This window comes from Salvia hispanica, chromosome 2 (genome assembly GCF_029641045.1).
Source record: "Salvia hispanica isolate PSC_SH4W2 chromosome 2, Shi_PSC_v1, whole genome shotgun sequence".
In the NCBI taxonomy this organism is placed as follows: Eukaryota; Viridiplantae; Streptophyta; class Magnoliopsida; order Lamiales; family Lamiaceae; genus Salvia; species Salvia hispanica.
In genome coordinates this window covers 37854386-37881267 of record NC_142693.1, presented here as the reverse complement: position 1 = coordinate 37881267, position 26882 = coordinate 37854386, and the positions used below count along the sequence as shown (strand labels likewise).

Here is a 26882-nt window from a genome sequence, read left to right as displayed (position 1 = left end):
GTTTGTGTTAAAATGACAACATCTATTAAAGCAACATTATACCACTATTTCTAGCCAGTCATCATAAGCTGCCATGTGGCAATCATAAAAAATGCTCAAGGGTAAATTTTCAAGGACTGCAATATCCAATATGCTAGACTGCAATTTTTCCCGTTTGCAATATCCAATACGCTAGACTGCAATCTATTGCAGTCTAGTGTTTATACTATTGCCGTCTAGCGTTTATAATATTGCAGTCTAGCGTGGTGTCACAGTGTCACTTTAAGAGGTGTTGTCATTTTAACGTACTCCTTGTTTTATATATATAATAGCTTTTCATATTCTATACATTGCATCTAATCTATTCTTAAAATCTGAAAGTGATAAACCATATATATTCTTAAAGATAGAAGTGATTAACCTAATATAGGGATGTATTAAAATGTCAACACTCTTTATTATGAAACCATACCATCATTTTAGGCTACTGGATCTGAAAATCGTGTGCTTGTCAAGCTGCCCTGTGGCAGCATTATGCTGAATCAATTAAAAACGTGCCGGGTAAAATAGGAATTCTTTAATTTTTATATTACCAGATTGCAGTGTTATTCATTGAATGTTGCAGTCTTACCACAACAATATTGCAGTTTACCATGACTGCAATATCACAGTAGACTACAATCCGTGTTTGTTCACAAAATTTAATCCTAGGCGTCCATAAATAAGATCTAACGGACTATATTGGTGGTAGTGTTACCCTATCTATCGAAAAAATATTCTTAAAAATAAATGTGATAGACAGGTAAGGATCGGAAGTCTGGTTTTCAACATCTAGTACATATGTGTTCATCTAGAAAAAATAATACCCCCGCCGTCCTACTCAAAATATATATATATTTTTTTAATGTCCATTTTTTATATTTAGAAATAAATCTATCTCTCTCATTAAAATATTCAAACTATATTTTTGTCTCTGCTTCTACCTAACAATTCTTCTAAAAATTTCGTATCACTAAGAATGTGGATATCTTAAATAAGATGAATGGGTATAAAAGGAAAAAAATAATAAAAATAGTAGTACTCCCAATTAAGCTTGGCATGAGCTACTGTGTAGGCTGTGTCACGTAAAACATGAGGACATTTCTAAGTCAAAAAAGTGTGGTGATAATTTGATACAATCAACCACAAAATATTCGTCGTTTTATACTTTATAGAGTTGGCAAAATCGTTAATGACGAAAATGGCCTACTAATTAGCATGGCCCATCTGAAACGTTATCTTGTCTCCAGGTGCAGACCTAGTATATCACAACGAGGCTAAATCTACTCAAATTTCCTTAGGCTCCCGTTTGTCACACGGAATAAGAATTGGAATGATATTTAATTCAATTCAATTCAATTCTATTCTAAATCCTATGTTTAGTATATCAACACACTATACATAAATACACACTCACACACACTTTACATAAAATACAAATACTATACACATACTGCACACTCTACACACGATATACACAAAATACGCACACTACACATGACATACACACTAGACAAAAAATATACACAGTGCACACATACTATACACAAACTACACACTACACAAAATACACACGCTACACACATTTTACAAAAAATACACACTACACACATTATACTTCATCCGTTCCAAGGAAGATGACCCCTTCCATGGGCAGGACGAGATTTTATTTATCTTTATTTTGTGTGTAAAGTGGAGAGAGGAAAGTAGGAGAGAGGGAATAAAGTAGAGATAAAGGTGTTTCTAATTTTATCTTGGTTGAGACAGACCAAAAAGGAAAGTGGGTCATCTTTAGTGGGACGGAGGGAATACAAAATATACACTGCACACAATACACCACACTTTACACACTATACACAAAATAAATACACAACACACAATACACACAATATACACAAAAACGCACACTCCACACATTGCACACTCTCACACACGCTATACACAAAATAAACACACTACATATACTATACACAAAATACACACACTGCACTAATTTACACAAAATACAAACACTACACATAAAAAAGAATACACATGCTACATACACTATTCACAAACTGAAATTTTAAATTTGATTACGTTTTTCAGTTTTTCAATTTGATTCAGTTTAAACTTGATGTTAGGTAAACTTGGGGTGGAGCTTTGCCGTCTCCACCGACTTGTGTTGAGAAGAAGTGACAAAATATAAAACTCATTTTGTGTTTGCTTATGTTGATGTAAACCTGCTCAATTTGGAATTACAATAATGAGTGAAAATTGTGCATGGATGTATAGACGTTTTCTTTCCAATGGTACTTTCAATCTAGAATTTATAGAAGAACTTACAGTTTTATCAAGTTTTCAAGTAGTATACCAGCATATATGGACATAGACAAAATTAGGTGTCCATGTAAAAAATGTAATAACAATTGTTACCGAGATACAGATGAAGTTCATTATCACATTTCTAGGTTTGGTTTCATAAAAAATTATCACATATGGAGGTTTCAAGGTGAAAGATCAGTGGAATCATCTAGCAACACAAATATGGATTTTGAAGAGCCACCTAACCCTAATTTAACGAGGACACAGAAGAGCCACCTAATCCTAATGCCCAAAACCTTTAGGATATGTTTGAATGCTGTTAATAACGAGTTGTGGCCTGGTTGTAAAAGTCATTCACAATTGTCATTTGTGATTCGGCTATTGAGTATCATTGGCCAGAGGGATGCTATAACCGACTAACTGAATTGATGAAAGAGGGGTTACCTGATGGGGATTCATTACCAAATAATTACTATAGCACCAAAAAATTGTTGCGTGGAATGGCTTTACGAGAAGTTTGATTGCTGCCCAAATAATTGTACTCCCTCCGTCCCTCTGTAGCTGAGTCGTATTTCTTTTTTGGTTATCCCACTATAGCTGAGTCATTTCCTATTTTGGTAAAAAGCACCCAACTTTTCTTCTCTTTTACTTTACTCTCTCTTACTTTATTATCTCTTCATCTCTCTACATTTTTCCTTTACTACTTTATTCTTCCTTCACTTAACTCACTTTTAACACAATTTCTTAAATTCTGTGCCGAAAAGAAATGCCTCTACTACAGAGGGACGGAGGGAGTATGCTTTTTTGGCGAGCTGATAGTGAATTACAGAATTGTAGATATTGTGGAAGTTCACGATTTAAAGAACATGTACAATTCAAAACCCAGAAGAACAAGCAAGTGTCAAAGGCAAAGATGAACTCCTTCCATTCCATAGTAATGGAGGCAAAATTTTTCGACATAGAGATTAAGAAAAATTGTGTTAGGTGAGTTAAGCAAAAAAGAATAAAGTGGAAAATGAAAAAGGTAGAGAGATGAAGAGAGAAAAAAGTAAGAGAGATTAAAGTAGGTGTGGAAAAATGTGTTGACTTTTACTAAAAAGGAATATGACTCTATTACTATGGAACGTACCAAAATGACAAAATGACTCTATTACTATGGAATGAGGGGAGTATTACTTTCCTTTGAACTCTCGATTGCAGAGATTATATGCATCAAAAACTACAACAGCTGAAATGCGTTGGCATGCGTCATCAACAGATTATGGAGTGATGCAACATCCTGCAAACTCTCCAACGTGAAAGCCGTGAACAATCTTATTCTTGGTTTTTCATCAGTGTCGTAATGTGCGGCTCGGTCTTTCAACTGATGGTTTTAAGGCTTTTGGCCAAGCAGGACAACAGTATTCCTCGTGGCGGGTGATTTTGACACCCTACAATCTTCCCCCATGGTTGTGTATGAAGGAACAATTCATGTTCCTCACCGTGTTAGTTCCTGGTTCACGTAATCCTAAAGACAAATGGGTGTGTCTCTACCTATGACATTTCATTGAAGCAAAATTTCCAGATTCGTGCAATATTAATGTGGACCATATGTGATTTTCCAGCATATTCTATGCTATCTGGTTGGAGTACGGCTGGAAGATTGGCTTGCCCTCACTGCATGGAAAAAACTGATGCATTTACATTGGAGAAGAATGGCAAGCCATCATGGTTTGACAACCATCAAAATTTTTTACCAGTGAATCATCCGTATAGAAAGAACAAAAGGGCGTTTCGAAAAAATGTGATGATTTTAGTTGGACCGCTAGAATCAAAGTCTGGAGAAGAAATCTTAAATGAGATAGAAATCTTGGGTTTTTTTAGAGTGATGGAGGACTACAATGGCATGAATAGAATTTTGTGCAATCGTGCCGGTTCTGGTTGGAAGAAAAGAAACATATTTTGGGATCTTCCCTTCTGGAAAGACTTGTTGATTCGACATAATGTGGATGTTATGCATGTTGAAAAGAATGTGTTTGATAATATAGTCAATACGGTGCTTAATGTTCAAGGAAGGACTAAAGATACAAATAAGTCCAAAGAAGAATTGTATCAATATTGTCCAAAAGCTTCTTACACACTCGACAGTCGTGAGAATAAAGTCTTATGTGAATAGGTGAAAAGTCTTAAGTTTCCAGATGGTTACGTGTCTAATTTGGGTAGGTGTGTAGACTCGAGTAAACTCAAGGTGTTTGGAATGAAAAATCATGATTGTCATATTTTCATGCAACGCATACTACCTGTTGCATTCGCGAGCTTCTTCCACAAAAGGTTTGGAAGGCGATTACAAATTTATGTATGTTTTTTCAAGAACTTGACATCTTGCGAAGTTAGCATAGATGAGATGTGCAAACTCAGGGATAATATTTCGATTGTCATATGCAATCTTGAACATATCTTTCCACTTAGTTTCTTTGACTCAATGGAGCATTTACCCATTCATTTGGCGGTTGAAGCTCAACTTGCTGGTCTTGTTCAATTTCGATGGATGTATCCATTCGAAAGATATCTTAGGAGGTTGAAAAACAATGTCAAAAATAAAGCTCGAGTTGAAGGAACTATAAGCATTGCTTATTTACTTGAAGAAGTCTCTACTTTTGGTTCGAGTTAAACTCTGCTATAAGTCTCATGGAGTTTGAATGCATGGATGAAAATTCGGTTTCCAAAACAGGCTTCTTAATTTTAAATTCTCGTTATAAGCTAATATTTCTCGTGCATCTGCTCTAGTAAGCCACGCTTTGATAGATTTTCTTGTATCTGAATCACCTTGTCTAGCATCCTCTGTTTTGGGTTGCTTAGAGGCAATATGTGTGCGTCTCCATACCTATTCCTTCTATAATGTGTATGCTTCTATATTTTGATACTTCTATGATGATATATGGGACTACGTGATAAAATATGGAATTAATATATGTGATATAAAATCATATAGAGTTAATTGGTACTTTGAAATTATACTCCCTCCGTCCACAAACAATAGACCACTTTTGCCATTTTGGGACGTCCACAAAAAATATATCACTTTCTTAAATTAGAAAGTTTATCTCTCATACTTTTCCCACTTTTTCTTCCCTTCCTCCTACTTTACTCACTTTTTCTCCTTATCTCTCTTACTTTACCTACTTTTTCTCCTTCTCTCTCTTACTTTACCAATTCTACATTAAAACCCGTGACATACACAAAGTGATCTATTTTTTGTGGACGGAGGGAGTAGAAAGCTACTATGTAGTATGACACTATGTGAGAGGATTGCAGAAGTATCATATGATAAATAATATCGGATTATACATGTTGGTATGTGATTCTTAAGGCTGGGTGTTTGATATTAAGATGTCATTAAGTTATATGGGAAATATGTTTGTCTTACGGGAAATTTAGAGGATTTAATGTAAGATGTCATTAAGTTATATGGGAAATATGTTTGTCTTACGGGAAATTTAGAGGATTTGATGTGATTAAATGTTGATAGTTCTTTAAATTAAGTCAAATTTCGAGGACAGTTTTTTTTTGGAGGTTAGAATTGCAACGCCCCAAAAATGGTTCTAGAAGAAATTTGTTATTCTAATTAAGTGATTGAAGAATCCTGGCTTGCGGGGAATGATACAATATCAAAAATAGTGATAATTAATAAATATGAATGATAATTTTCATGTCTGTTATATGGGGAGCAGCTTGAATTAAAGTGTATATATGACTTAGAATGAATAAAAAATTATTGTTTGAATTGTAAGTAATCGAGATGACATTGTGGCAAGTTATTTCAAAGTTGTAAAGAAATTATGTCCTATAAATGAAAGGAACAATTTTTTTTAATCTATTTTAGGAGATAAATTAGCGCTAAATGTTTACTTAGTACTCCCTTTGTCCCAAGATAAGTGACCTACTTCTTTTGGGCACAGGATTTAAGGAATAGTATTTTAATAAGTAAAGTGTGAGAGAGAAAAAAGTAGAGGAGAGAAGAGAGAATAAAGTAGGTGGAGAATAAAGTAAGAGAGATGACTTTTTGCTAAAAATGGAAATAGGTCACTTATAGTGGGATACCCCAAAAAGGAATACAAGTCACTTATCTTGGGACGGAGGGAGTATGTAGAAGGTTCTAAAAGGCTATGTTTGGTTGTCAATAAAGTAAAAGAAAGTTGGTAGGGAAAATGATTCCAAAAAAAATGATTCCTAGTAATATGATTTCTGATAACTTTATTTTCCTGTGTTTGAAAAATGTCTAAGATTTTGAATTCTATATTAATTTTAAATACTAACCTAAAAAATACAACAATTAATCAAAAAATATATATTTTCTTTATAATATTAATAATGCTAATAAATAATTACTTAAATATATTTTATAAATATAAAACTATAATTCTCATTATATGCATCTAACAAATTTTGAGAATATAGAAAATACAATACAAAAAATTATTTAAAAAACTACTAATTGAATTTAATTAGAAAACAAATTACTTTCCCTCCTAGAATCCTTCCTAGAATCCTGCGACCAAACATGGCCCAATGAAATCAAGACAAATCTATTATACATGGTGTCACTTGGCAATTGAACGTACCACATAATAATATAATAGTTGGAGGACACATTTAAATACACTTAAAAAACACAATTCTTCCTCAATCTTCATCCTCTAAGATCGGCACTTTTTCTCTCCCAACTCCAGGTTCTATTATTTGATTCTAAATTTCCAATAAATGATGATATGATGATACGTACAACGTGTATATAAGGCATTATTGAGGAAAGAATTATGTATGGGGAGTGGGATTGAGGGGAAGCAGGAACGGCAATCCCCTCCTTCATTACAACATGACATTTTTCTTCTTCAATTTAGTGTGCTCATTGGTAAATCGAGCATGTAATTGGCGGAATATAGCTAAATCAAGGTAGCTAATCTCTTCATTCACATTTTAATAGATCATAAATTCATAAATTCATAAGTTTATGAACCCTAAGGTTTTGCCTTTCATCGTTTGAGATTTAAGGATGACTTATTTCTAATGTTGTTAGTGAAGATGTGACTATACGATAGTATGGAGCATGTTTTGATCATTAATTTGAATGCTTAAACTCTACTAAGTTATGGTAAGAGGAACGAAAAGTATAGCTTGGGTTCTTAGAATTCTTTTCATATAAAATGAGTTTAGATATATGATTTATATGATTAAACATGAGCTGAAATAGATCAGAATTTAAATGATTGGAAAATGATTATTTCACCTGTTTTTCAGCCACTTGATTCAAATTTTATAGCATCTTCAGAAGAGTCTAAAGTTTGATTTAATAATTTTCCAAATAACTTTGATAAGTCTTGATGGTCCCTGAATTATGTGGAGAATTTTGGAGTTCATTTACTCTTTGTATAAAATGTAACTCATTAAAAGAAAAAGGATAGCTTTTGTTTAAGTGTTACTGATATCGAATGGTGACACTATTTATTCGTTGGACTTACAAAACGAGTTAGGGGTGTTACAGTGACGATACCGTTCTGATGAAAATATAATAATTTCCGATGAGGAAAATATTGATAATGATGATTATGATGATGATAGATGATAAGGTTGACCTTTTTGTAAGTTCATTAATTTGTCTAAATAATGCACATATTGAAAATGATTTACATAATATACACTAACTTTTCATTACTTTTCTTAGACATGAATCATCGTGTGCGTCATGCAATCAATATCAGTAGCAGACCGACTACCAACTTATCTTGCACAGGATCACTCACATATTACACATCTTCTGTTGATAGAGGAGAGGGTGTCGAGGAAGGACCTCATGTTCTCTTTGATGTTCAGACGCCACTCAAGATGAATCCATACACAAGGTTTGTTCAGACGCCACTTGAGTACTAATTATTGATTTAACATTATTTATCAATTAATTACTAATATTTTGATATTATAGAAAAATATGTGCGCATCATAGGATTGCAAGGGTGATCACTTCTTCTTTCCACCTGCTTCCAAATGTCACAGGTTTTACTTGGAAATTGACATCCCAACAACAAAAAGATAAGTATTATCAAGAATTTGGAGTAAGATCAATGTTCCTCTCACTTTTCCTCTTAACATAGAACTTTATAACTGTTGATTTGATCTTTCATTTATGTTGAACTTGGATTTCTTTGTACTATCATATCTTATTCTGACTTGAGTTCTACTAATTTGTCTACTTTATTATTTTGTATTGTTCATACTACTGCTAATCCATGCATATTCTCAATTTGTGATGTACTTCACTTGTCGACTAACTTGTTCATTGTTAGGTTGCATGATATTGATATACTGACGTACTACTATTTTCATGAGTATTGATGTAGTACTTCACTTGTCAGATTCATGTGATGTTAAGTAGCATTTATGTGTACACTAACTTGTCCATTGTTTCTAAATTTTGAATAAAATGCTTTTAAATCTTGTCCACATTACTTCATATACACTAACCATCAAATTTTTTTTCAGTAATATCCAAATATTTCTTTTTTTTTACAGAAGGGATTTTCATAGACGGATGATTGGAAGTATGAGGTGAAGAATATGTGGACTGAAAAAGCTGCAAAAAAAATACTCAAGTTTTATTAGTACTTTAAAGAAGGTGTACATTGTACACAGATGGTAAATCTCGACCCATTTACGTACCTCAGGAGATGTGGACTGGATCGATTGACCACTAGAAAGATGAAAATGTTATCAAGAAATCTGAAGCAGCAAAGAAGGCAAGAATGTCTGAACCAGATGGACCTGACACTGGAATAAGCAAGCAACGAGGGGGGTCGTTGTCTGTTGAGGAGAGATCTATGTGAAAGGTTAGTGTTATACATTTATATGATCGAGAAATGGAATAGTTCAATTTTTCCCTTTAAATGGTAGTAGTAGTTAAGTTCAAATAAAATAGTAATTATCTGCTAATAAGGGATAGAATGCTAATTTTACCTAATGTTGTAGTACTTTGTGTATAAAGATGATAGATAGCAAATGTTTCGATCCTAAAAACAAATGCTGATTTCGTTCAAGTTGCAAACTGAACCAAGAGTTTTTTTTCTCTTTCTGATTATGTTTCAAATTCTTAGATTATGTTGTACAGAACAGATACTACATCCCAATGGTATGAGCTGTAATATGTGTGTACTGGTTGTTATATAAAATTTTTGAGATTTGCTGAATTTGGGAATGATTAATTGTTTCATGACATGCTGTTGTTTAGGTTTTTGTGGATTTTTTGTGAAGAGAACACTGGCTTAAAATTATCTCTAATGATGATAAATAGGCTACCGAGAAGGGAGTCTCGGTGATGGATTGAGTGTATGACTCGTTTCAAGAGATACACACGTTCAGGGACGGGCGTTATACGTACAAGAAAGCTACAGATGTTGATGTAAGCAAGTTCAACTTAAATAATATGTATTTGTAGGCAATTTAAATTAACATAGATAAATATGTATTTGTTTGTTAATATAATTTCATTCATATTAACTAGGCAAGAGTGCAAGAGATTGCTGCAACACGGGGCGAGAATGCAAATTTGAGCCAAATCTTTATCAATGATATTTTTGGAGGCAAGCTCGACAAAAAGAGGAGGATGTTTGGGACTGGGAATCTGGCAAAAAGCCTCGTGCGTGGCAGCTCAGCAGGAACTCAAGGAATTAATTAATGCTCCTGCCTCGGCCGGCTTAGATCCTTCTGTGCGAGCTGAAATAAGAGAGGAATTGCGCCAAGAATTGCGACAAGAGATAGTGAAGGAGATCATGATGACATCGTACAAGTCAAGCCACATTTCTAATTCAGCAAGTATATGATTTACACTCGTATCACAAACTTGATATGATGTAGGATTTCTTTTGAACATCATACTTCTGTTGACTTAACTACTTTGATCCCTAATCATCACAATTTTTTGGATTTAATGTTTATATAATAGATTTAATGTTTATCTAGTAGATTTTATATTATCTAGTTATTGATTTTATGTTTATTTGAATATGCGGGTAAAATAATGATTAAAATAGATGAATAAATTGATCCACCAGATTAGTGACGAAATACGGCGTCACTAATTTTCGAATGGAACACCAGATTTAGTGACGGATATACAGGCAGTAGTCCGTCTCTAACGCGGACTCCCAAACACAGGCCCCAATAAGTTTTGTGACAGCCTATTCTGTCAGCGAAGTTTTCGGTAAATTTAGGGACAGTCAAATCCGTCTCTAAAAGTTTTTAGTGACAAGTTTTTTAATTACAGTTTCTATCCTACCGTAATCCGTCACTAACACTGTTTAGTGAATTCTGATTAGGGACGGTATAATCCGTCACTAAATGGCGAGTTTTTTGTAGTGTCATTAGTTTAACAATCCTACAAATGCGTAACCTAATAGCTAAATACAACATTAGTCACCATTCACAATTCCTGTAGTTGAAATAAGCAAGAATTCTAAATTTGTCGTCTGAAGTTTTCATAATTAGAGTAGTGATATAGGGTAAGTGCCCATTAAGTACATAACTAGAGAACAAATCACAGCCACAAGATCAAGAAAATCAAGGGCTAGTATCAACACATGTGATTTTCGAATTTGAAGGAGAAATCAGTTCACTCTATCACAAATTTACTTCAGTATAACAAGGCGGGGGTATAATGGACATTTTACAAATAAGATTAGGGTTATCATTTGAATTAATTTCTCATTTACAGAATTCATCTCTTCGACATCACTCCTCTTCCCGTCTTCTCCTCTTATTCTTGAAATTTCACCGTTGTAATCGTTGTCGTCTTCCCGTCGATGCAATCGCTCCCGTCTTTCCATTGTTGGAATCGCCATCGCCTCATTTCGTCGTTCTCAACATTCCGTCGCCTTCATCCGTCGTCGAACAATGGATTCAAATCAGAAAGATTTTTCAAAATGTAAGTTGTTCTATTGGTTTCTTCAACTGATTTAGATTTCTCATTCCGATTTCTCTCATTCTGTCGTCAAACTCATTTTTTATTAACATTTCTTCAAACGATTTCGATTTGGACATTTAATTAGTTTTAGAATAAACAGTTAATTAGTTTTTTAAATTCGGCAAATTCAAACATCAACACTTTTTAATAAGTGAGATCTGCAATAGTTTATTATGCAATCCAAATTGAACATAAGAACGTTTGCTTATAATTAACTACTTCTCTTTTTTTATTTAGGTTTTGATCGACGAAAAAAAAATTGCAACCAAAGACTCCAATCACGAGTAATTCCTACCTACTTGCTCTTTTTTTCATTTTAGTGAAATATTCCATGATTAGAGTGAAGTGTTTGTGATCTATGCTTATTGTGCTCTGTTTTTTCAATGGAGTGAAGTAAAACATTTTTAAAGTGAAGTATTCTAGTGTTAGAGTGAAAGGATTTAGGATATGCATGGTAGGATATTCTAGTGAGCATTGTAGGATAGGCATATATAAGCCATACTTTTGAAATATATTCGGTTAATATTTATTCTTTTTCTTTATAAAATATTATACTTCCTCCATTTTCTAAAAGTAGAAAATTTTAAAATAACACGAGTTTTAATGCAAAATTGGTAACGTAAAAGAGAGATATAAAGAAAAATATTTTGGTGAAAAATAAGTCTCGCTTCATTAGAGAGAGTTTCTTAAAATGATAAGTTTTTATTTTTAGAAATTGGCAAAAAAAGAAAGAGTTTTTATTATTAGGAACAGGTAGAGTAGTTGTTAACTCAATTCACTATAAATGCAACAAATTAAAATGTCAAACATGATGTATTAATATTAATTGTGTTTTCGATTTTGTATTTAACAATTTCATAATTTCAATTTTAATTCTTTGCATTCAACAGTTTTAATTTCCTTAAATTCTTAATTTTGGGAACATTATGTCGAACTTCGATAGAAAAAAATAATCATTAATCTTTTCTCTTTTTCTATATTTAATGTTAGAATTTTTAGCTCAAATTACTATAATATAAAAAAAATTAATATGTTATATATTACTCCCTCCGTTCCATAGTGGAAGTCACTTGGCAGATGGCACGAGATTTTAGGAGATGTTATTTTGTACTCCCTCCGTCTCACAAAAGATGTCACACTTTCCTTTTTAGTTTGTCCCACAAAAGATGTCACATTTTCATTTTTGGAAAAAGTTCTCTCTCATATGAATATAAAAATTACATTTTCTCTCTCCATTTAACATACAAAATAAAACCTCCTAAAATCTCGTGCCGTCCCACAAGTGTGACATCTTTTGTGGGACGGAGGGAGTATGTTAAGTGGTGAGAGAAAATATAATTTTATAATTGATGTGAGAAGGAGCTTTTTCCAAAAGAGAAAATGTGACATCTTTTATACGACAAACTAAAAAGGAAGGTGTGACATCTACTATAAGACAGATGGAGTAATACAAATTGAGTTTACCGTTTTGAATTTAAGAATTTCATAATTTTAATTAATTCTTTATGTTACAAAATATTAATTTCTTTAAATTCATATTGTTAGAACATTAAAGTCTAATCCGGACAAAAAAACAAATCACATGAACTTAACTCATTTGTTTAATATTTAAAGATACTCCCTCTATTACACTGAAGATGTACACCATTCAATTTTAGTTTCTCACTCAAGATGCTCACTTTTCATGTTTGGAAACAAATTCCTCTCTCCCCTCCCTTCATTAAATATTCAATCACATTTACCACTCTACTTTATCAAGCTCAACCACTCCACTTAAAATCATGTGTCATTCAAGAATGCGAACATCTTGAATGGAACGAAATGAGAATATTTTTAATATTCTCTTTGTGCCTATTATTTTTCTTGGCTTAACTCACAATAATATTTGACAAATTAAAATTTGATATATGATATACTTATACTACTTGTATTTACTATTTACACTTTTTTATTTTAACTTTAAATAATTTAATTTAAATTCTTTACTTTTCAGGATACTAGTAATTCTTAAATTTTGTAACGTTACGTTCGATAAAAAAATTCTCACATGCTTTTACGAATCTATTTAATACTTTTAAAGCTATACAGTTAAAAATTGTACCGTGCAACTCCCTACTCATATACTATAGTCTCGTAGAATAGCAATAGTATCAATGAAACACAAGTAAACTCCACTCAAATTGTATCAGAAAAACAAGTGCCACACATACAATAGCTTGAAAATATCTTGAAATTTTAAACATACATAATAAAGTGGGTTTCTCACACACAATCAGGCACACTGGGTGAAAACACTCTTATTGAGTTCAATGATGCACAAGCAAACCATCATAATTTAGAACATGGCATCTCCTTTGTAGAGATGGAAATGATTCAAGGTTGAGCAAGGTGGTGAGTCTCAATAGCTTTGACGAGGTCAATGAGCAATGAGAGAGTTGAAATGGGATGCTCCACATCCTCATTAAGCATCTCGTATTCGAGGGTGCTTGTCACCAAATCAATGCCATCCTTTGTCTCAACGTGACTTGTAAAAACAAAATCTTTGTAAAGTTCCAACAAGTCTCCTTCAATCACCTTAAATTGGATTAATTTTTTCTCTTCATCAATTAATTGGATCAGGTCTTTTGCTTTCTTCACCTTTCCATCTGCATATTGCACACAACGTTTTTATTTTTATCAATATTAGGATTCATTAGGGTCAAATAATTGTATCTTTTTATAGGTGTAAAATAGTGCATAATTATTTACTTATAAGTTGACATGGGACTAAAAATACTAACAAAATTAGGTCAATTTATCTGAAATTTAGTACGCACTTTATAATCAAATCAAATATGTACTACATGAATTGTATATCAAATTATAATGATAATGTGGAAGAGATACATGAATACGTACCAATTATATAATCCCAGCAAATGATAGAACCAACATGACCAAATTCACCCTCATGAAGATCACATCCTTTTATTAATTCAGGGGTAATTGTGGAAATCTGATGTGGTTTGTGCCTTAAAAGTTCGTGGAATACATCTCCACCACCGGCTTTGAATTCTATTGCTGCAACCAATTTCCCATGTAATCCCATCTCAAGCTAAATATATATATTGCAGGTGAAGAGAAGGGTACAGATATTCTTTGCAATCTTCCCTTTATATAGGCTACGCTCACGTGATTTTCCCAATTGTAATATTTTAGTCTAAGTTTCTAATTTTTTTCCTTTTTTTATTTGTATGAAAATATCGGACTCTGTATAAAGCTTATGGGGTCCCTTGTAAAGTCTATTTTAATTATTTTCTAGTTAATCATTGCGTCCTTTTTAATAGGAGTAGTTATTAATCATTTTGCTCCTGCTTAGAGCTACAGATAATATTCTGTCATTTTCTCTAAATATTTTAATCTCATCTCTCCTCTATTCTCCTAGTACAATTAAATGTTGTTCACTTTTTATTCTGATGATAGTATATATTCTCTTCGAAAAATAGATAAATTAAAAGATTTTAATCTCATCTCTCCTCTTATGTTGTTCACTTTTTTTTCTGATGATGGTATATATTCTCTTCGAAAAATAGATAAGTTTTATCATTTTAGATCGTTCACCAAAAATAGACTAATTCTAAAAATAAAAAATTTTAAATCAATATTAACCATGAACATTATTATTATTTATTATCATGGACCCCATAATTCTCCCCCTCTCCCTCTCCCTCTCTCTCTCTCTCCACTGTCCTATTTTATTAATTGTATATTAAGACTTGAGTCACTCAGTGTGCTCTTTTTTTGGAATGGGGTAGTTTTATTTAACACATTGTAATAATCTTACATATAGTATTAATAATAATTAACAAATTTTGAACACGGAAAGATCCCAGCCATAATTTTCGTTCTTCAGCTAGTAGTGGTCTCATGTTTTTAGATCATTGAGGACACATTCATGACCTTTAGCATCACCCCAATGACTTAGAGCATGCCATTAGTCATCCCCAAAGACCCCACCAAAAAAAATTCGATCAAGGGTGAAGAAGAAATAGGATAAAATTTTAGAATTTTAAAATCTCCAACTTCATCCAAATTTTAATTTTACGAGGAAACCTTCAACTCTTACTTATCTAATGGAATAATCGTACGAGGGGATGTAGGTTTTAGTATAAAGTTAAAGAGTAGGAGCATTAAAATTTTAAATATATTGTGCGATTTCAGCCGAATCGGCTACGAATGTCGAAATAACTTGAAATTCTCACAATACTTACGAAGCAAAACTAATTTCCTAGTTTGTGAAACTAATCGTTTTACTATTTTTCTTGGATTTAATTATAATTTCCTAATTTTCTATTTTATTTTATAGTGAGTCCCTAAGATTTTCTAACTATAGAAAACAGTAGGCTTTTCAGTTTCTAGGATTTCTTAACCAGAATTGTATTTTGTTTCAAGACAGTTTTTGATCTTTTTAATACACTCTATATAATTAGCTTTCCATATTAATATACTTAGTTTAAAAAAAGTTAAAGTTTATTTTATATATATAATAGCTTTCCATATTCTATACATAGCATTTAATATATTCTTAAAATCTGTAAGTGATAAACCAAATATATTCTTAAGATAAATGTGATTGACAGGTAATGATCGAAAGTATGGTTTTGAACATCTAGTACATATGTGTTCATCTAAAAAAAAATAATACCCCTATCTCCTATTCAAAATATCTATTTTTTTTTTAATATGTCCCACTTAAGATATTAACTTTCTATATTTAGAAATAAATCTATCTCTCTTATTAAAATATTCAAACTATATTTTTCTCTCTACTTCCACCTAACAATTCTTCCAAAAATTTCGTGTCATTAAGAATGTGGACATCTTGAATAAGACGAAGGGTATAAAAGGCAAAGATTAATAAAATAGTACTTCCTCCGTCCCATAATAAATGTCACACTTTTCTTTGTAATTTGTCCTACAAAAGATGCCATATTTCCATTTTTGGAAAAATTTCTTTGTCACATAAATATAAAATTTATATTTTCTCTCTTCATTTAACACATAAAACAAAACCTCCTAAAATTTCATGCCGTCCCACAAATGTGTCATTTTTGTGGGAAGGAGCAACGGAGGGAGTAGTACTCTCAATTAATCTGTGCATGAGCTACTGTGTAGGCTGTCACGTAAAACATGTGGAAATTTCTAAGTCAAAAAAGTGTGGGAATAATTTGATACAATCAACATATACTTTTACTTTTTGGAAATCGTCATTTATACTTTATAGAGTTAATACTCCTTCCGTTCCATAATAGATGTCACACTTTCTTTTTTAGTTTGTCCTATAAAAGATGTCATATTTTCATTTTTGAAAAAAATTCTCTCACACATAAATATAAAATTTATATTTTCTCTCTCCATTTAACACATAAAACAAAACCTCCTAAAATCTCATACCGTGCTATAAGTGTGACATCTTTTGTGGGAAGGAACGACAGAGGGAGTAGAATTCTCAATTAAGCTGGGCATGAGCTATTGTGTAGGCTTTGTCACGTAAAACATGTGGAAATTTCTATGTCAAAAAAGTGTGGGGATAATTTGATTCAATCAACCTATACTTTTACTTTCTGGAAATCGTCGTTTTATACTTTATAGAGTTGGCAAAATCGTTAGTGGCAAAAATGGCCTACTAATTAGCATGGCCCCATCCGAAACATTATTTTGTCTCCAAGTACGGACCTAGCATATCACTACGAGGCTAAATCTACTCAAATTTCCTTAGGCTCCCGTTCGTTATACGGAATTAAAATTGGAATTCTATGGAATTCAATTCTAAATCCTATGTTTAATAAAATGAAATAATTAAAATGAAATTGAATTCGAAAAATTTGTGCATACACATTGTACACAAATACACCCTGACCCACACTTTACATAAATTACAAATACTATACACACACTTCACACACTGCACCTTATACACAAAATACGCAAGCTACAAACAATACATACACACTATACAAGAAATATACCACTGCAGAGACACTATACACAAACTACACACACTACACAAGATACACACATTTTACAACAAAAATACACTACACACAATAAACCACATTGTACACACTATACACAAAATACACAAAATGCGCATACTATACAAAAAACATACACCACACATTGCACACTCTCACACACGTTATACACAAAATAAACACACTACATATACTATACACAATATACACACACTGTACTAATTTATACAAATACACACTGCACACAAAAGAATACGCATACTACACACATTATTCACAAATTGAAATTTTAAATTTGATTATGTTTTTTAGTTTTTCAATTTGATTCAGTTTAAACTTGATGTTAGGTAAACTTGGGGTGGAGCTTTGCCCGCTCCACCGACTTGCTGTTGAGAAGAAGTGACAAATATAAAGTTGACTTTGTGTTGTGCTTATGTTGATGTAAACCTGCTAAATTAGAATTACAATAATGAGTGGAAATCATGCGTGGATGTATAGACGTTACCTTCCCAATGGTACTTTCAATCCAGAATTTATAGAAGGACTTGACCGTTTCATCAAGTTTGCAAGTAGTATACCAACATATATGGACATAGACAAAATTAGGTGTCCATGTAAAAAAAATGTGATAACAAGTGTTGCAGAGATACAGACGAAGTTCATTATCACATTTCTATGTTTGGTTTCATAAAAAATTACCACATATGGAGGTTTCAAGGCGAAAGATCAGTGGAATCATCTAGCAACACAAATATGGATTTTGAAGGGGGAGCAATGCCACAGAATGGTATTAGACGTTGTTGGTCCCCAATTTAACGAGGACATATAAGAGCCACCTAATCCTAATGCCCAAAACCTTTACGATATGTTGAATGTAATGAGTTGTGGCCTGGTTGTAAAAGTCATTCACAATTGTCATTTGTGATTCGGCTACTGAGTCTTAAGACAGAGTATCACTGGCCAGAGAGATGCTATAACCGACTAACTGAATTGATGAAAGAAGGGTTACCTGATGGGGATTCATTACCGAATAATTACTACAGCACCAAAATATTGTAACGTGGCATAGGTTTACTTGTTGAGAAGTTTGATTGCTGCCCAAATAATTGTATGATTTTTTGGCGAGCTGATAGTGTGATACGCTCGGATTTTGCACTGTTTTAAGGCCATTATTTGGTCTGTTTTGAATGTCAAAGTTGCATTACATGCCCATTATTTGCATATTTTATACATTTTGGTATTTTGACATGTTTTATGAGAAATGTGCATATTCGTACCTAAAAGGGGAGTCAAAACGTGAAGTAGGAAATATGGAGTTTCAGGTAGCGGCCGCTACCAGCAGCCGACACTTCTGTAGCTGTCCGTTTCAGAAAATCTGTGCATGGAATGAAGACATGCCCGACGACCGCCAGGCAAAGCGTGGCGACCGCCACCCAAGAGTCAGAAAGTCTCGGATCTTTACCTGGCGACCGCCGGCCAAGGTGCGGCGGTCCGCCACAAAAGAGCGGCGAGCAGATTTGCCCTAAATTCCTCTCCAAGATTTACCATATTTTGCAATCCTTTGCCTTATTTTGAGGAACTCGAATTCTCCCCTATAAATAGGCCCTCAAGCTTCATCAAATAATCATCTTTTTGTAACATATTTTCTAGAGATTAAAAGTTAGACCGCTTCATTGTGCAAGGAGTTGAAGAAGGATCCAAGAACATCAAAGCTACAAGGATTCTACCTTTGTGTTTTATTTGCTTTAGTTTTATATTCAAATTGTTTTCCCTTCAATCTATGCATTTAGATTATTAAATTATGTGTAACTAAATTCATAGGATTCTAGGGATGTGTTAGTAACGACATTGGTTATACAATTCCTTTGCTATTTAATAACCGTTTCGTTCTTACTTTGTTTCTTCCCTAAGTAAACAATGATGCTTCATAATTGAGTGACACAATTATGGATGATTTAATACAACTTACTACATAATCGTGAGAGGAGGTTGGCGAGTTAGATCCACTTAGTAGACACTACAGTTAGCTTCCTTTAAAACGACATTGTTAATTGAGAGTGAGGACTTTTCAAGGGTCTTAGAAGCTTTTAGGAGTTACGAATTTAGGATTGACAACCCTAATGTTAGTAATCAACGTTTGTATCGCATGAGCATAAACTAGGTGACTCGTCCTATCAAAGTAAGAGCTATGCTAGGTGATAAGGCTAATTTCATGCATCAGTTATGTGGTGAGAAAACACTTTATTTTGCTGGGTCTAACGCAGTTATTAAGCCAGGTGTGTGAAGGAGACGCTAGATCCAGGGAAAGCTGGAGACAATGGACTAGCAGAGGAAAATGAAGGAAAGTAAGCAGAACCGAAGCGAAAAGAATGGCTAGAAGAAGGAAGTCAATAGCTGAGGGCAACAAAGACTATTTATACCTCGCTGAACCCACTTCAACGCCTATAAATAAAGGAGCATGCATCACACGCAGAGAGAGGATTTTTGCTCTTAGCTCACACACTCACACACACACTTGGAAAATGGGAATTCTGGGATAGTTTAGGGTTTCTAAGGGGTTCATCTTCGGCGAAAGTCAATGTAACACCGTCCTCTCGGAGGGTGAAGAAACAATCTGCTTTTAATTCAGTTTTCACACTTTTATTTCCGTCGAACTTCATTGTTTTTGAAGTCGATTTGGTTGTTGCTACTTATCGGTCATCTAAGCATTTAGTTTTTGTCATGTTGGTGTTATCTTGTGTTGATTTATGATTCTGGGTTTTTGTTTGAAGTTTTATTTCAGCAGTTGAATGTTAATCTCTATTTTGGATAATTCTGTGCTTGATCTGGGGAAGAGGTTGTGGATCAGAATTGTTGTTGTTGATCGGTGGTTGTTTGTTGAATCTAAAGCTATGGATATACTTTTGATCGGAGTTTGTGTCGGATGCTTGGATCCGGAGTGAATTTAGCATCCGAGGTTGGATCTGAACAGGGGAATCAAGTTGTGCATTGATTTCGAATTTTTTTGCTCTCTTCTCAATTTACTCCGTCTAGTAGCCGTAGATCTGTTTAGTTTTTAATTGTTCTTCGTTAAATTGTTTTAAATCCAGTCTGCTTCGTTTCCGATTCACGTTCCATCTCCGTTTTTACTGAATTTTTATGCAAATCGATTGAAGAAGATGATGTCGCTATTAGTTAGTACTTTAGTTAGTTGTTTTCCAGCTTTTCGTCCGTACTCTACCTTTTCAGCAAATGGTCCCAGTTTATTTCCAAGGTCTAGGTAATTTAGAAATAGTTTCTTAGATCTAGTGAATGTCTCGTTTTCCAGTTTACGTGCATGATTTCTGTTCTGCCTAGATCTAGCTGTTAGCATAACAGATTTCACTCAAGTTAGTTTAATTTCCTTAATCCAAAAAAATGCGTTGCAGCAGCCAACCCAAAAATAGTTCCGAATCCTTGAGCATGCTTATTACGCATTCATCTTTGTGGGATCGATCCCTACTTCCCTGTGCTAATTTTAGTATAAGTGGTTGAGGGTTTTTGAAGCAATATTCTGTGTGTCCGACGATTGAGATCTTCCAATGATCCGTGAGTTCCTAGACCTTGTGATCTAGTGGATTCGCTGGGCCTAGGAGACTTGTTATTCCTTTCTGTGCACACAGCACTTAGCAAAAATAAAAAGCGAGCTTCGCTAGGGTATTGAAGCTGGAACTTGTATAACCATAACTGTGAACGCACATCGCCTTATCTCTATCCTTTTATCTCCGTGAATTATTTGCATCTAGTTGTTTATTACTTTTAATTGTTTTCCTTTTTCAAAAATTCCCAATTCTTTCGGTTTATCCGTATAGTAATTGAGTTTTAGTAGAGGGTAGCTAGTCTGTGATTGTTTTCCCCCGTGATCAATCTCAGGTACTGACTTTTAGCTATACTATTCCTAATCTGTATACTTGCAGATATTTATAGTGCTAATAAAAAGTGCATTGAATTACAGAATTGTAGATATTGTGAGAGTTCACGCTTTAAAGAACATGTACAATTCAAAACCCACAAGAACAAGAAAGTGTCAATGACAAAGATATATTACTTTTTTTTACCCCTCGATTGCAGAGATTGTATGTATCAAAAACTACAATAGCTGAAATGCGTTGGCATGCGTCATCACCACATCCTGTAGACTTTTCAGCGTGGAAGCACGTGAACAATGTTTTTCCTAGTTTTTCATCAGAGTGTCGTAATGTGCGGTTCGGTCTTTCAACTTATGGTTTTCAGCCTTTTGGCCAAGCAGGACAACAATATTCCTCGTGGTTGGTGATTTTGACACCCTACAATCTTCCCCCATGGTTGTGTATGAAGGAACAATTCATGTTCCTCACCGTGTTAATTCCCGGTCCACGTAATCCTAAAGACAAGTTGAGTGTTTTTCTTCAACCACTGATAGATGAATTGAATCAGTTGTAGGAAGTGGGTGTGTCTACTCATGACATTTCATTGAAGCAAAACTTTCAAATGCGTGCAATATTAATGTGTACCATGAGTGATTTTTCAGCATATTCTATGCTAGTTGGATGGAGTACCACACTGCATGGAAAAAACTGATGCATTTACATTGGAGAAGAGTGGCGGGTAATCATGGTTTGACAACCATCGGAAATTTTTAGCAGCGAATCGTCCGTATAGAAAGAACAAATGGGTGTTTTGAAAAAATGTGATGATTATAGTTGGACCGCCAGAATCAAAGTCCGGAGAAGAAATCTTAAATGAGATAGAAACATTGGGTTTAGTGAGAGTGATGGAGGACTACAATGGCATGAATAGAATTTTGTGCAATTGTGTCGGTTCTGGTTGGAAGAAAAGAAGCATATTTTGGGATCTTCCCTACTGGAAAGACTTTTTGATTCGACATAATTTGGATGTTATGCATGTCGAAAAGAATGTGCTTAATGTTCAAGGAAGGACTAAAGATACAACCAAGTCCATCGAAGAATTGAATCAATACTGTGCAAGGCCTGAATTAAAGCATAATGAAATCACATGTTACTTTCCAAAAGCTTCTTACACACTCGACAATTGTGAGAAGAAAGTGTTATGTGAATAGGTGAAAAGTCTTAAGTTTCCAGATGGTTACGTGTCTAATTTGGATAGATGACTCATGTAAACCCAAGGTGCTTGGAATGAAAAGTCATGATTGCCATATTTTCATGCAACTCATGCTACCTATTGCATTTCTTGAGCTTCTTCCACAAAATGTTTGGAAGGCGATTACAGATTTATGTATGTTTTTCAAGAACTTGACATCTCGCGAAGTTAGCATAGATAAGATGAGCAAACTCAGGGATAATATTCCGATTGTCATATGCAATCTTGAACGTATCTTTCCACCTAGTTTCTTTGACTCAATGGAGCATCTACCCATTCATTTGGCAGTTGAAGCTCAACTTGCTGGTCCTGTTCAATTTCAATGGATGTATCCATTCACAAGACATCTTAGGAGGTTGAAAAACAATGTAAAAAATAAAGCTCGAGCTGAAGGATCCACAAGAAATGCTTATTTACTTGAAGAAGTCTCTACTTTTGGTTCGTACTATTTTGAGGATCATGCGAGTACAAAGATAAGGAATGAGCCTCGTAACTATGGTGGAGAATGTAGTAGTGGCACCGTTGAGGATCCTGATGTTCTTTCTATTTTCAAAGAAACTGGGTGTCCACTTGGAAATATGTCAGTAGGGTATTTGGACAGTACTGAATACAAGGTTGCACAGACATACATTCTACTCAATTATCCGGTGTTACAAACACTTATATAAAGTAAGTCCTAAATATTTAAAATATTTGAATTTCATTACACATTTGTATGCATATATTTTATGTCTTTTATTTTCGATAGGTTGTTTGAAGATGAAATGCGATCTGCAGTTCCAAGACTATCAATTCTGATTTAGGAGATATGATTGATACACAATTTGCTGACTTGTTCAAATGTTTTGGAAGAAGCCAGGTTCTCTCTGATGTGAACAAATATATCTTTGACCAAGCAAAATGGCCTTTATTGAAGGTCAAAACATATCAAGGATATGTTTGTTAATGGATATAGGTTTCACACTACAATACGTGGGTCACATTGAGCCACGATGAGTAGTGGGATATGTATTAAAGGCGAGATATATGGCACTAATGAGATGGACTTTTATGGACGATTATTAGAGGTCTGTGTAGTAAAATATCCAGGTTTTCCAATTAAGAGTATCACATTATTTAAATGTGAATGGTTTGATCCATCATCTTCTGGGACATCAATTCATAAGGACTTTGGATTGGTTTCTGTAAACCACAGATGTAGGTTATCTAAGTTTGAACCATTTGTGTTAGCGAATCGAGCGAGTCAAGTGTATTATTGTTCGTATCCTAGCATTAATCAATCAAGGAAGGATTGGTGGGAAGTGTGTAAGGTCAAAGCAAGATCCAAGGTGGAAGTTCCGAATCCTTTGACATCTACGACAATAATAGAACAACCGCCCGTTTCAAGAGGATGAGTTTCACATGACAGTGATGGATTGTAACCCATCAATATGGGATAACATTGGAGTACTTCATCCAGATGGTGGAATGGTAGACAACGATGATGGTGACGATTACTCTTCTGATGAAAATATAATAATTTCCGAAGAGGAAAATATTGATAATGATGATGATGATGATGACAGATGATAAGGTTGACTTTTTTGTAAGTTCATTAATTTGTCTAAATAATGCACATTTTGAAAATGATTTACATAATTTGCATTAACTTTTCATTACTTTTCTTAGACATGGATCGCCGTGTGCATCGTGCAATCAGTATCAGTAGCAGACCGACTACCAACCTATCTCACACGGGATCATTCACATCGCATGGCACATTGCATGACACATCTTCTGTTAATAGAGGAGAGGGTGTCGAGGAAGGACCTCCTGTTGTCTTAGATGGTCGGATGCAGTCAAGATGAATCCATACTCAAGGTTTGTTATTAGTTACTCCTTTCGTCCCACTGAAGATGACCCACTTTCTTTTTTGGTTTGTCCCAATCAAGATGACCAATTACTAAAAATGGAAACTCCTTTATCTCTACTTTATTCTCTCTCTTACTTTACTCTCACCACTTCACACACAAAATAAAGTTGCAAAAATTCTCGTGCCGCCCAAGGAAGGAGTCCTCTTCCTTGGGACGGAGGGAGTACTAGTTATTGATTTAACATTATTTATCAATTAATTACTAATATTTTGATATTATATAAAAATATGTGCGCATCATAGGATTGCAAGGGTGATCACTTCTTCTTTCCACCTGCTTCCAAATGTCACAGGTTTTACTTGGAAATTTACATCCCAATAACAAGAAGATAAGTATTATCAAGAATTTGGAGTAAGATCAATGTTCCTCTCACTTTTCCTCTTAACATAGAACTTTATAACTGTTGATTTGATCTTTCAATAACTGCAACAGACCTAAGTAATGATTTATGTTGAACTTGGATTTCTTTGTACTATCATATCTTATTCTGATTTGAGTTCTACTAATTTGTCTACTTTATTATTTTGTATTGTTCATAGTACTGATAATCCATGCATATACTCAATTTGTGATGTACTTCACTTGTCGACTAACTTGTTCATTGTTATGTTGCATGATATTGATATACTGATGTGTTAAATGGTTCAGTCGGCATATTTGAGAGAAGAGTATTACAAAGCTTATTGATTGTATTGTATGAGATGATGAAGTGGTACCCCACACCCATGTATTTATAGGCATGTTGGGGACCCTTGAGTTACTACAATAAATGTCGTCTTGGAACAAGACTAACATGGGAACAAGGCATGATTTATTATTCTAATCTTGGGACTCATATATTCCTTATTGCTTCTCCTCTTCTCAACATGCTTTAATGCTTCTCTTCTTCTCAACACTCCCCCTCAAATTGAGTAGTGGGGTCTCCAATACTCAATTTGGAAAGTACACCTTCAAAACTTCTTGGGTCGACGGCCTTAGTCAAAATGTTGGCAAGTTGATCTTCTGAACGAACAACTGGAAGTTCAACAATACCATTTTCAATGTTTTCTTTGATGAAGTGTCTGTCCACCTCGACATGCTTAGTTCGATCATGTTGAACCGGATTTTGTGAGATACTTATAGCTGCTTTGTTATCACATTACAACTGACACTTGCTAGGTGAGAAATTGATTTCTTTCATCAACCTTCTTAGCCATAATATCTCAGTTAACCCACTCTTGATCCCACGAAATTCTGCCTCAGCACTTGAGAGAGACACCACCTTCTGTTTCTTGCTCTTCCACGTTACTAAGTTACCTCCAATGAAGGTAAGATAGCCTGTTGTGGATTTCCTATCATTAGGATTTCTTGCCCAGTCAGCATCTGTGTATCCATGAATTTCAAGATGCCCGTTTTTGGAGAACAATACTCCATGTCCCGGAGTTCCTTTCAAATACCGACAGATCCTAAGTGCTGCCTCCATATGATCCGTTTGTGACTTGTGCATGAACTGACTAACAACTCCTACTGCGTAGGCTATGTCTGGCCTAGTGTGCGATAGGTATATAAGTGTTCCGACTAGTCGCTGATATCGAATGCGATCGGTCAACTCAGCTTCTTCTTTGATTTGCAATCCATGATTGACTGCCATAGGAGTGGTTGCCGGTTTACATTCTAGTAGACCAGTTTCTACTAGAATATCCAAAATGTACTTTCTTTGTCGCAGAAAAATTCCTTTTGTTGACCTTAGTACTTCAATTCCAAGAAAATATTTGAGGTCACCCAAGTCTTTCATCTCAAATTCCTGAAATAGACTCTTTTTCAAGTTCTCAATTTCTTCTATGTCATCCCCTGTAATGATCATATCATCAACATATATGATTAGACACGTGATCTTATCACCTTTCTTCTTGAAAAATAGAGTATGGTCTGAATTACTCTGTGTATATCAATATCTAATCATTGCCCCGGCAAACTTTCCAAACCACACCCATGGGGATTGCTTTAATCCATACAAGGTTTTTCTCAATCGACACCCTTCACCTGTCTTGAAATCTGCTTTGAAACCCGGAGGTGCCTCCATATAAACTTCTTCTTCCTTTTTCAATTCACCATGGAGGAAGGCATTCGTTACATCGAACTGATGCAATGGCCAGTCCCTATTAGCAGCAATAGATAACAAAACCCGAACTGTGTCCATCTTGGCTACTGGAGAGAAGGTCTCTGAATAGTCAACTCCATATGTCTGAGTGTAGCCTTTCGCGACAAGTCGTGCCTTGTACCTTTCTATGGAGCCATCAGGTCTTCTCTTGATAGTAAAAACCCACCGACAACCTACTGGTCGTTTTCCTTGTGGCAGGGCACATTTCTCCCAAGTGTGGTTCCGGATCAGTGCATCAATCTCTTTTTTCATTGCTTCCCTCCAATTGTTGTGTTTTATAGCTTCCTCCCATGTCTGTGGTATTTCTTCTTCCTCATATAGTGCATTCTCGAAAGCCTGAGCCATTTCGGATAGATGGCCTTTTGCTAGGTTCACGATAGAGTAGC

At 34.4% G+C, this 26882-nt stretch overlaps 2 protein-coding genes and 1 long non-coding RNA gene across 3 annotated transcripts; 2 read left to right on the top strand and 1 right to left on the bottom strand.

Annotated features, from left to right (window-relative positions):
* Positions 1-4189: 4189 nt before the first annotated feature.
* Positions 4190-23111, top strand: LOC148932347 (uncharacterized). The gene is made up of 4 exons (XM_089065073.1): positions 4190-4357; positions 4478-4612; positions 19706-19711; positions 22539-23111. The coding sequence occupies exons 1-4, from the start codon at positions 4190-4192 to the stop codon at positions 23109-23111; spliced, it is 882 nt and encodes a 293-aa protein (XP_088921199.1).
* Positions 7008-9990, top strand: LOC125204582 (uncharacterized). Its single transcript, XR_016136031.1, has 6 exons — positions 7008-7254; positions 8024-8201; positions 8282-8411; positions 8869-9182; positions 9581-9751; positions 9854-9990. It is a non-coding gene; the product is annotated as an uncharacterized LOC125204582 (long non-coding RNA).
* On the bottom strand, positions 13466-14445 carry LOC125204562 (kirola-like). The gene is made up of 2 exons (XM_048103252.2): positions 14210-14445; positions 13466-13956 (listed from the first exon to the last, which is right to left on the bottom strand). The coding sequence occupies exons 1-2, from the start codon at positions 14397-14399 to the stop codon at positions 13685-13687; spliced, it is 462 nt and encodes a 153-aa protein (XP_047959209.2). The 5' UTR covers positions 14400-14445; the 3' UTR covers positions 13466-13684.
* Positions 23112-26882: the final 3771 nt, after the last annotated feature.

Coding starts and splice junctions, on each gene's coding strand:
- LOC148932347 (XM_089065073.1), top strand. CDS start 4,190: ATGGAGGACTACAATGGCATGAATAGAATTTTGTGCAATCGTGCCGGT. Junction 4,358..4,477: donor TTGATAATATAGTCAATACG/GTGCTTAATGTT, acceptor TTATGTGAATAG/GTGAAAAGTCTTAAGTTTCC.
- LOC125204562 (XM_048103252.2), bottom strand. CDS start 14,399: ATGGGATTACATGGGAAATTGGTTGCAGCAATAGAATTCAAAGCCGGT. Junction 13,957..14,209: donor TTGCTGGGATTATATAATTG/GTACGTATTCAT, acceptor TGCAATATGCAG/ATGGAAAGGTGAAGAAAGCA.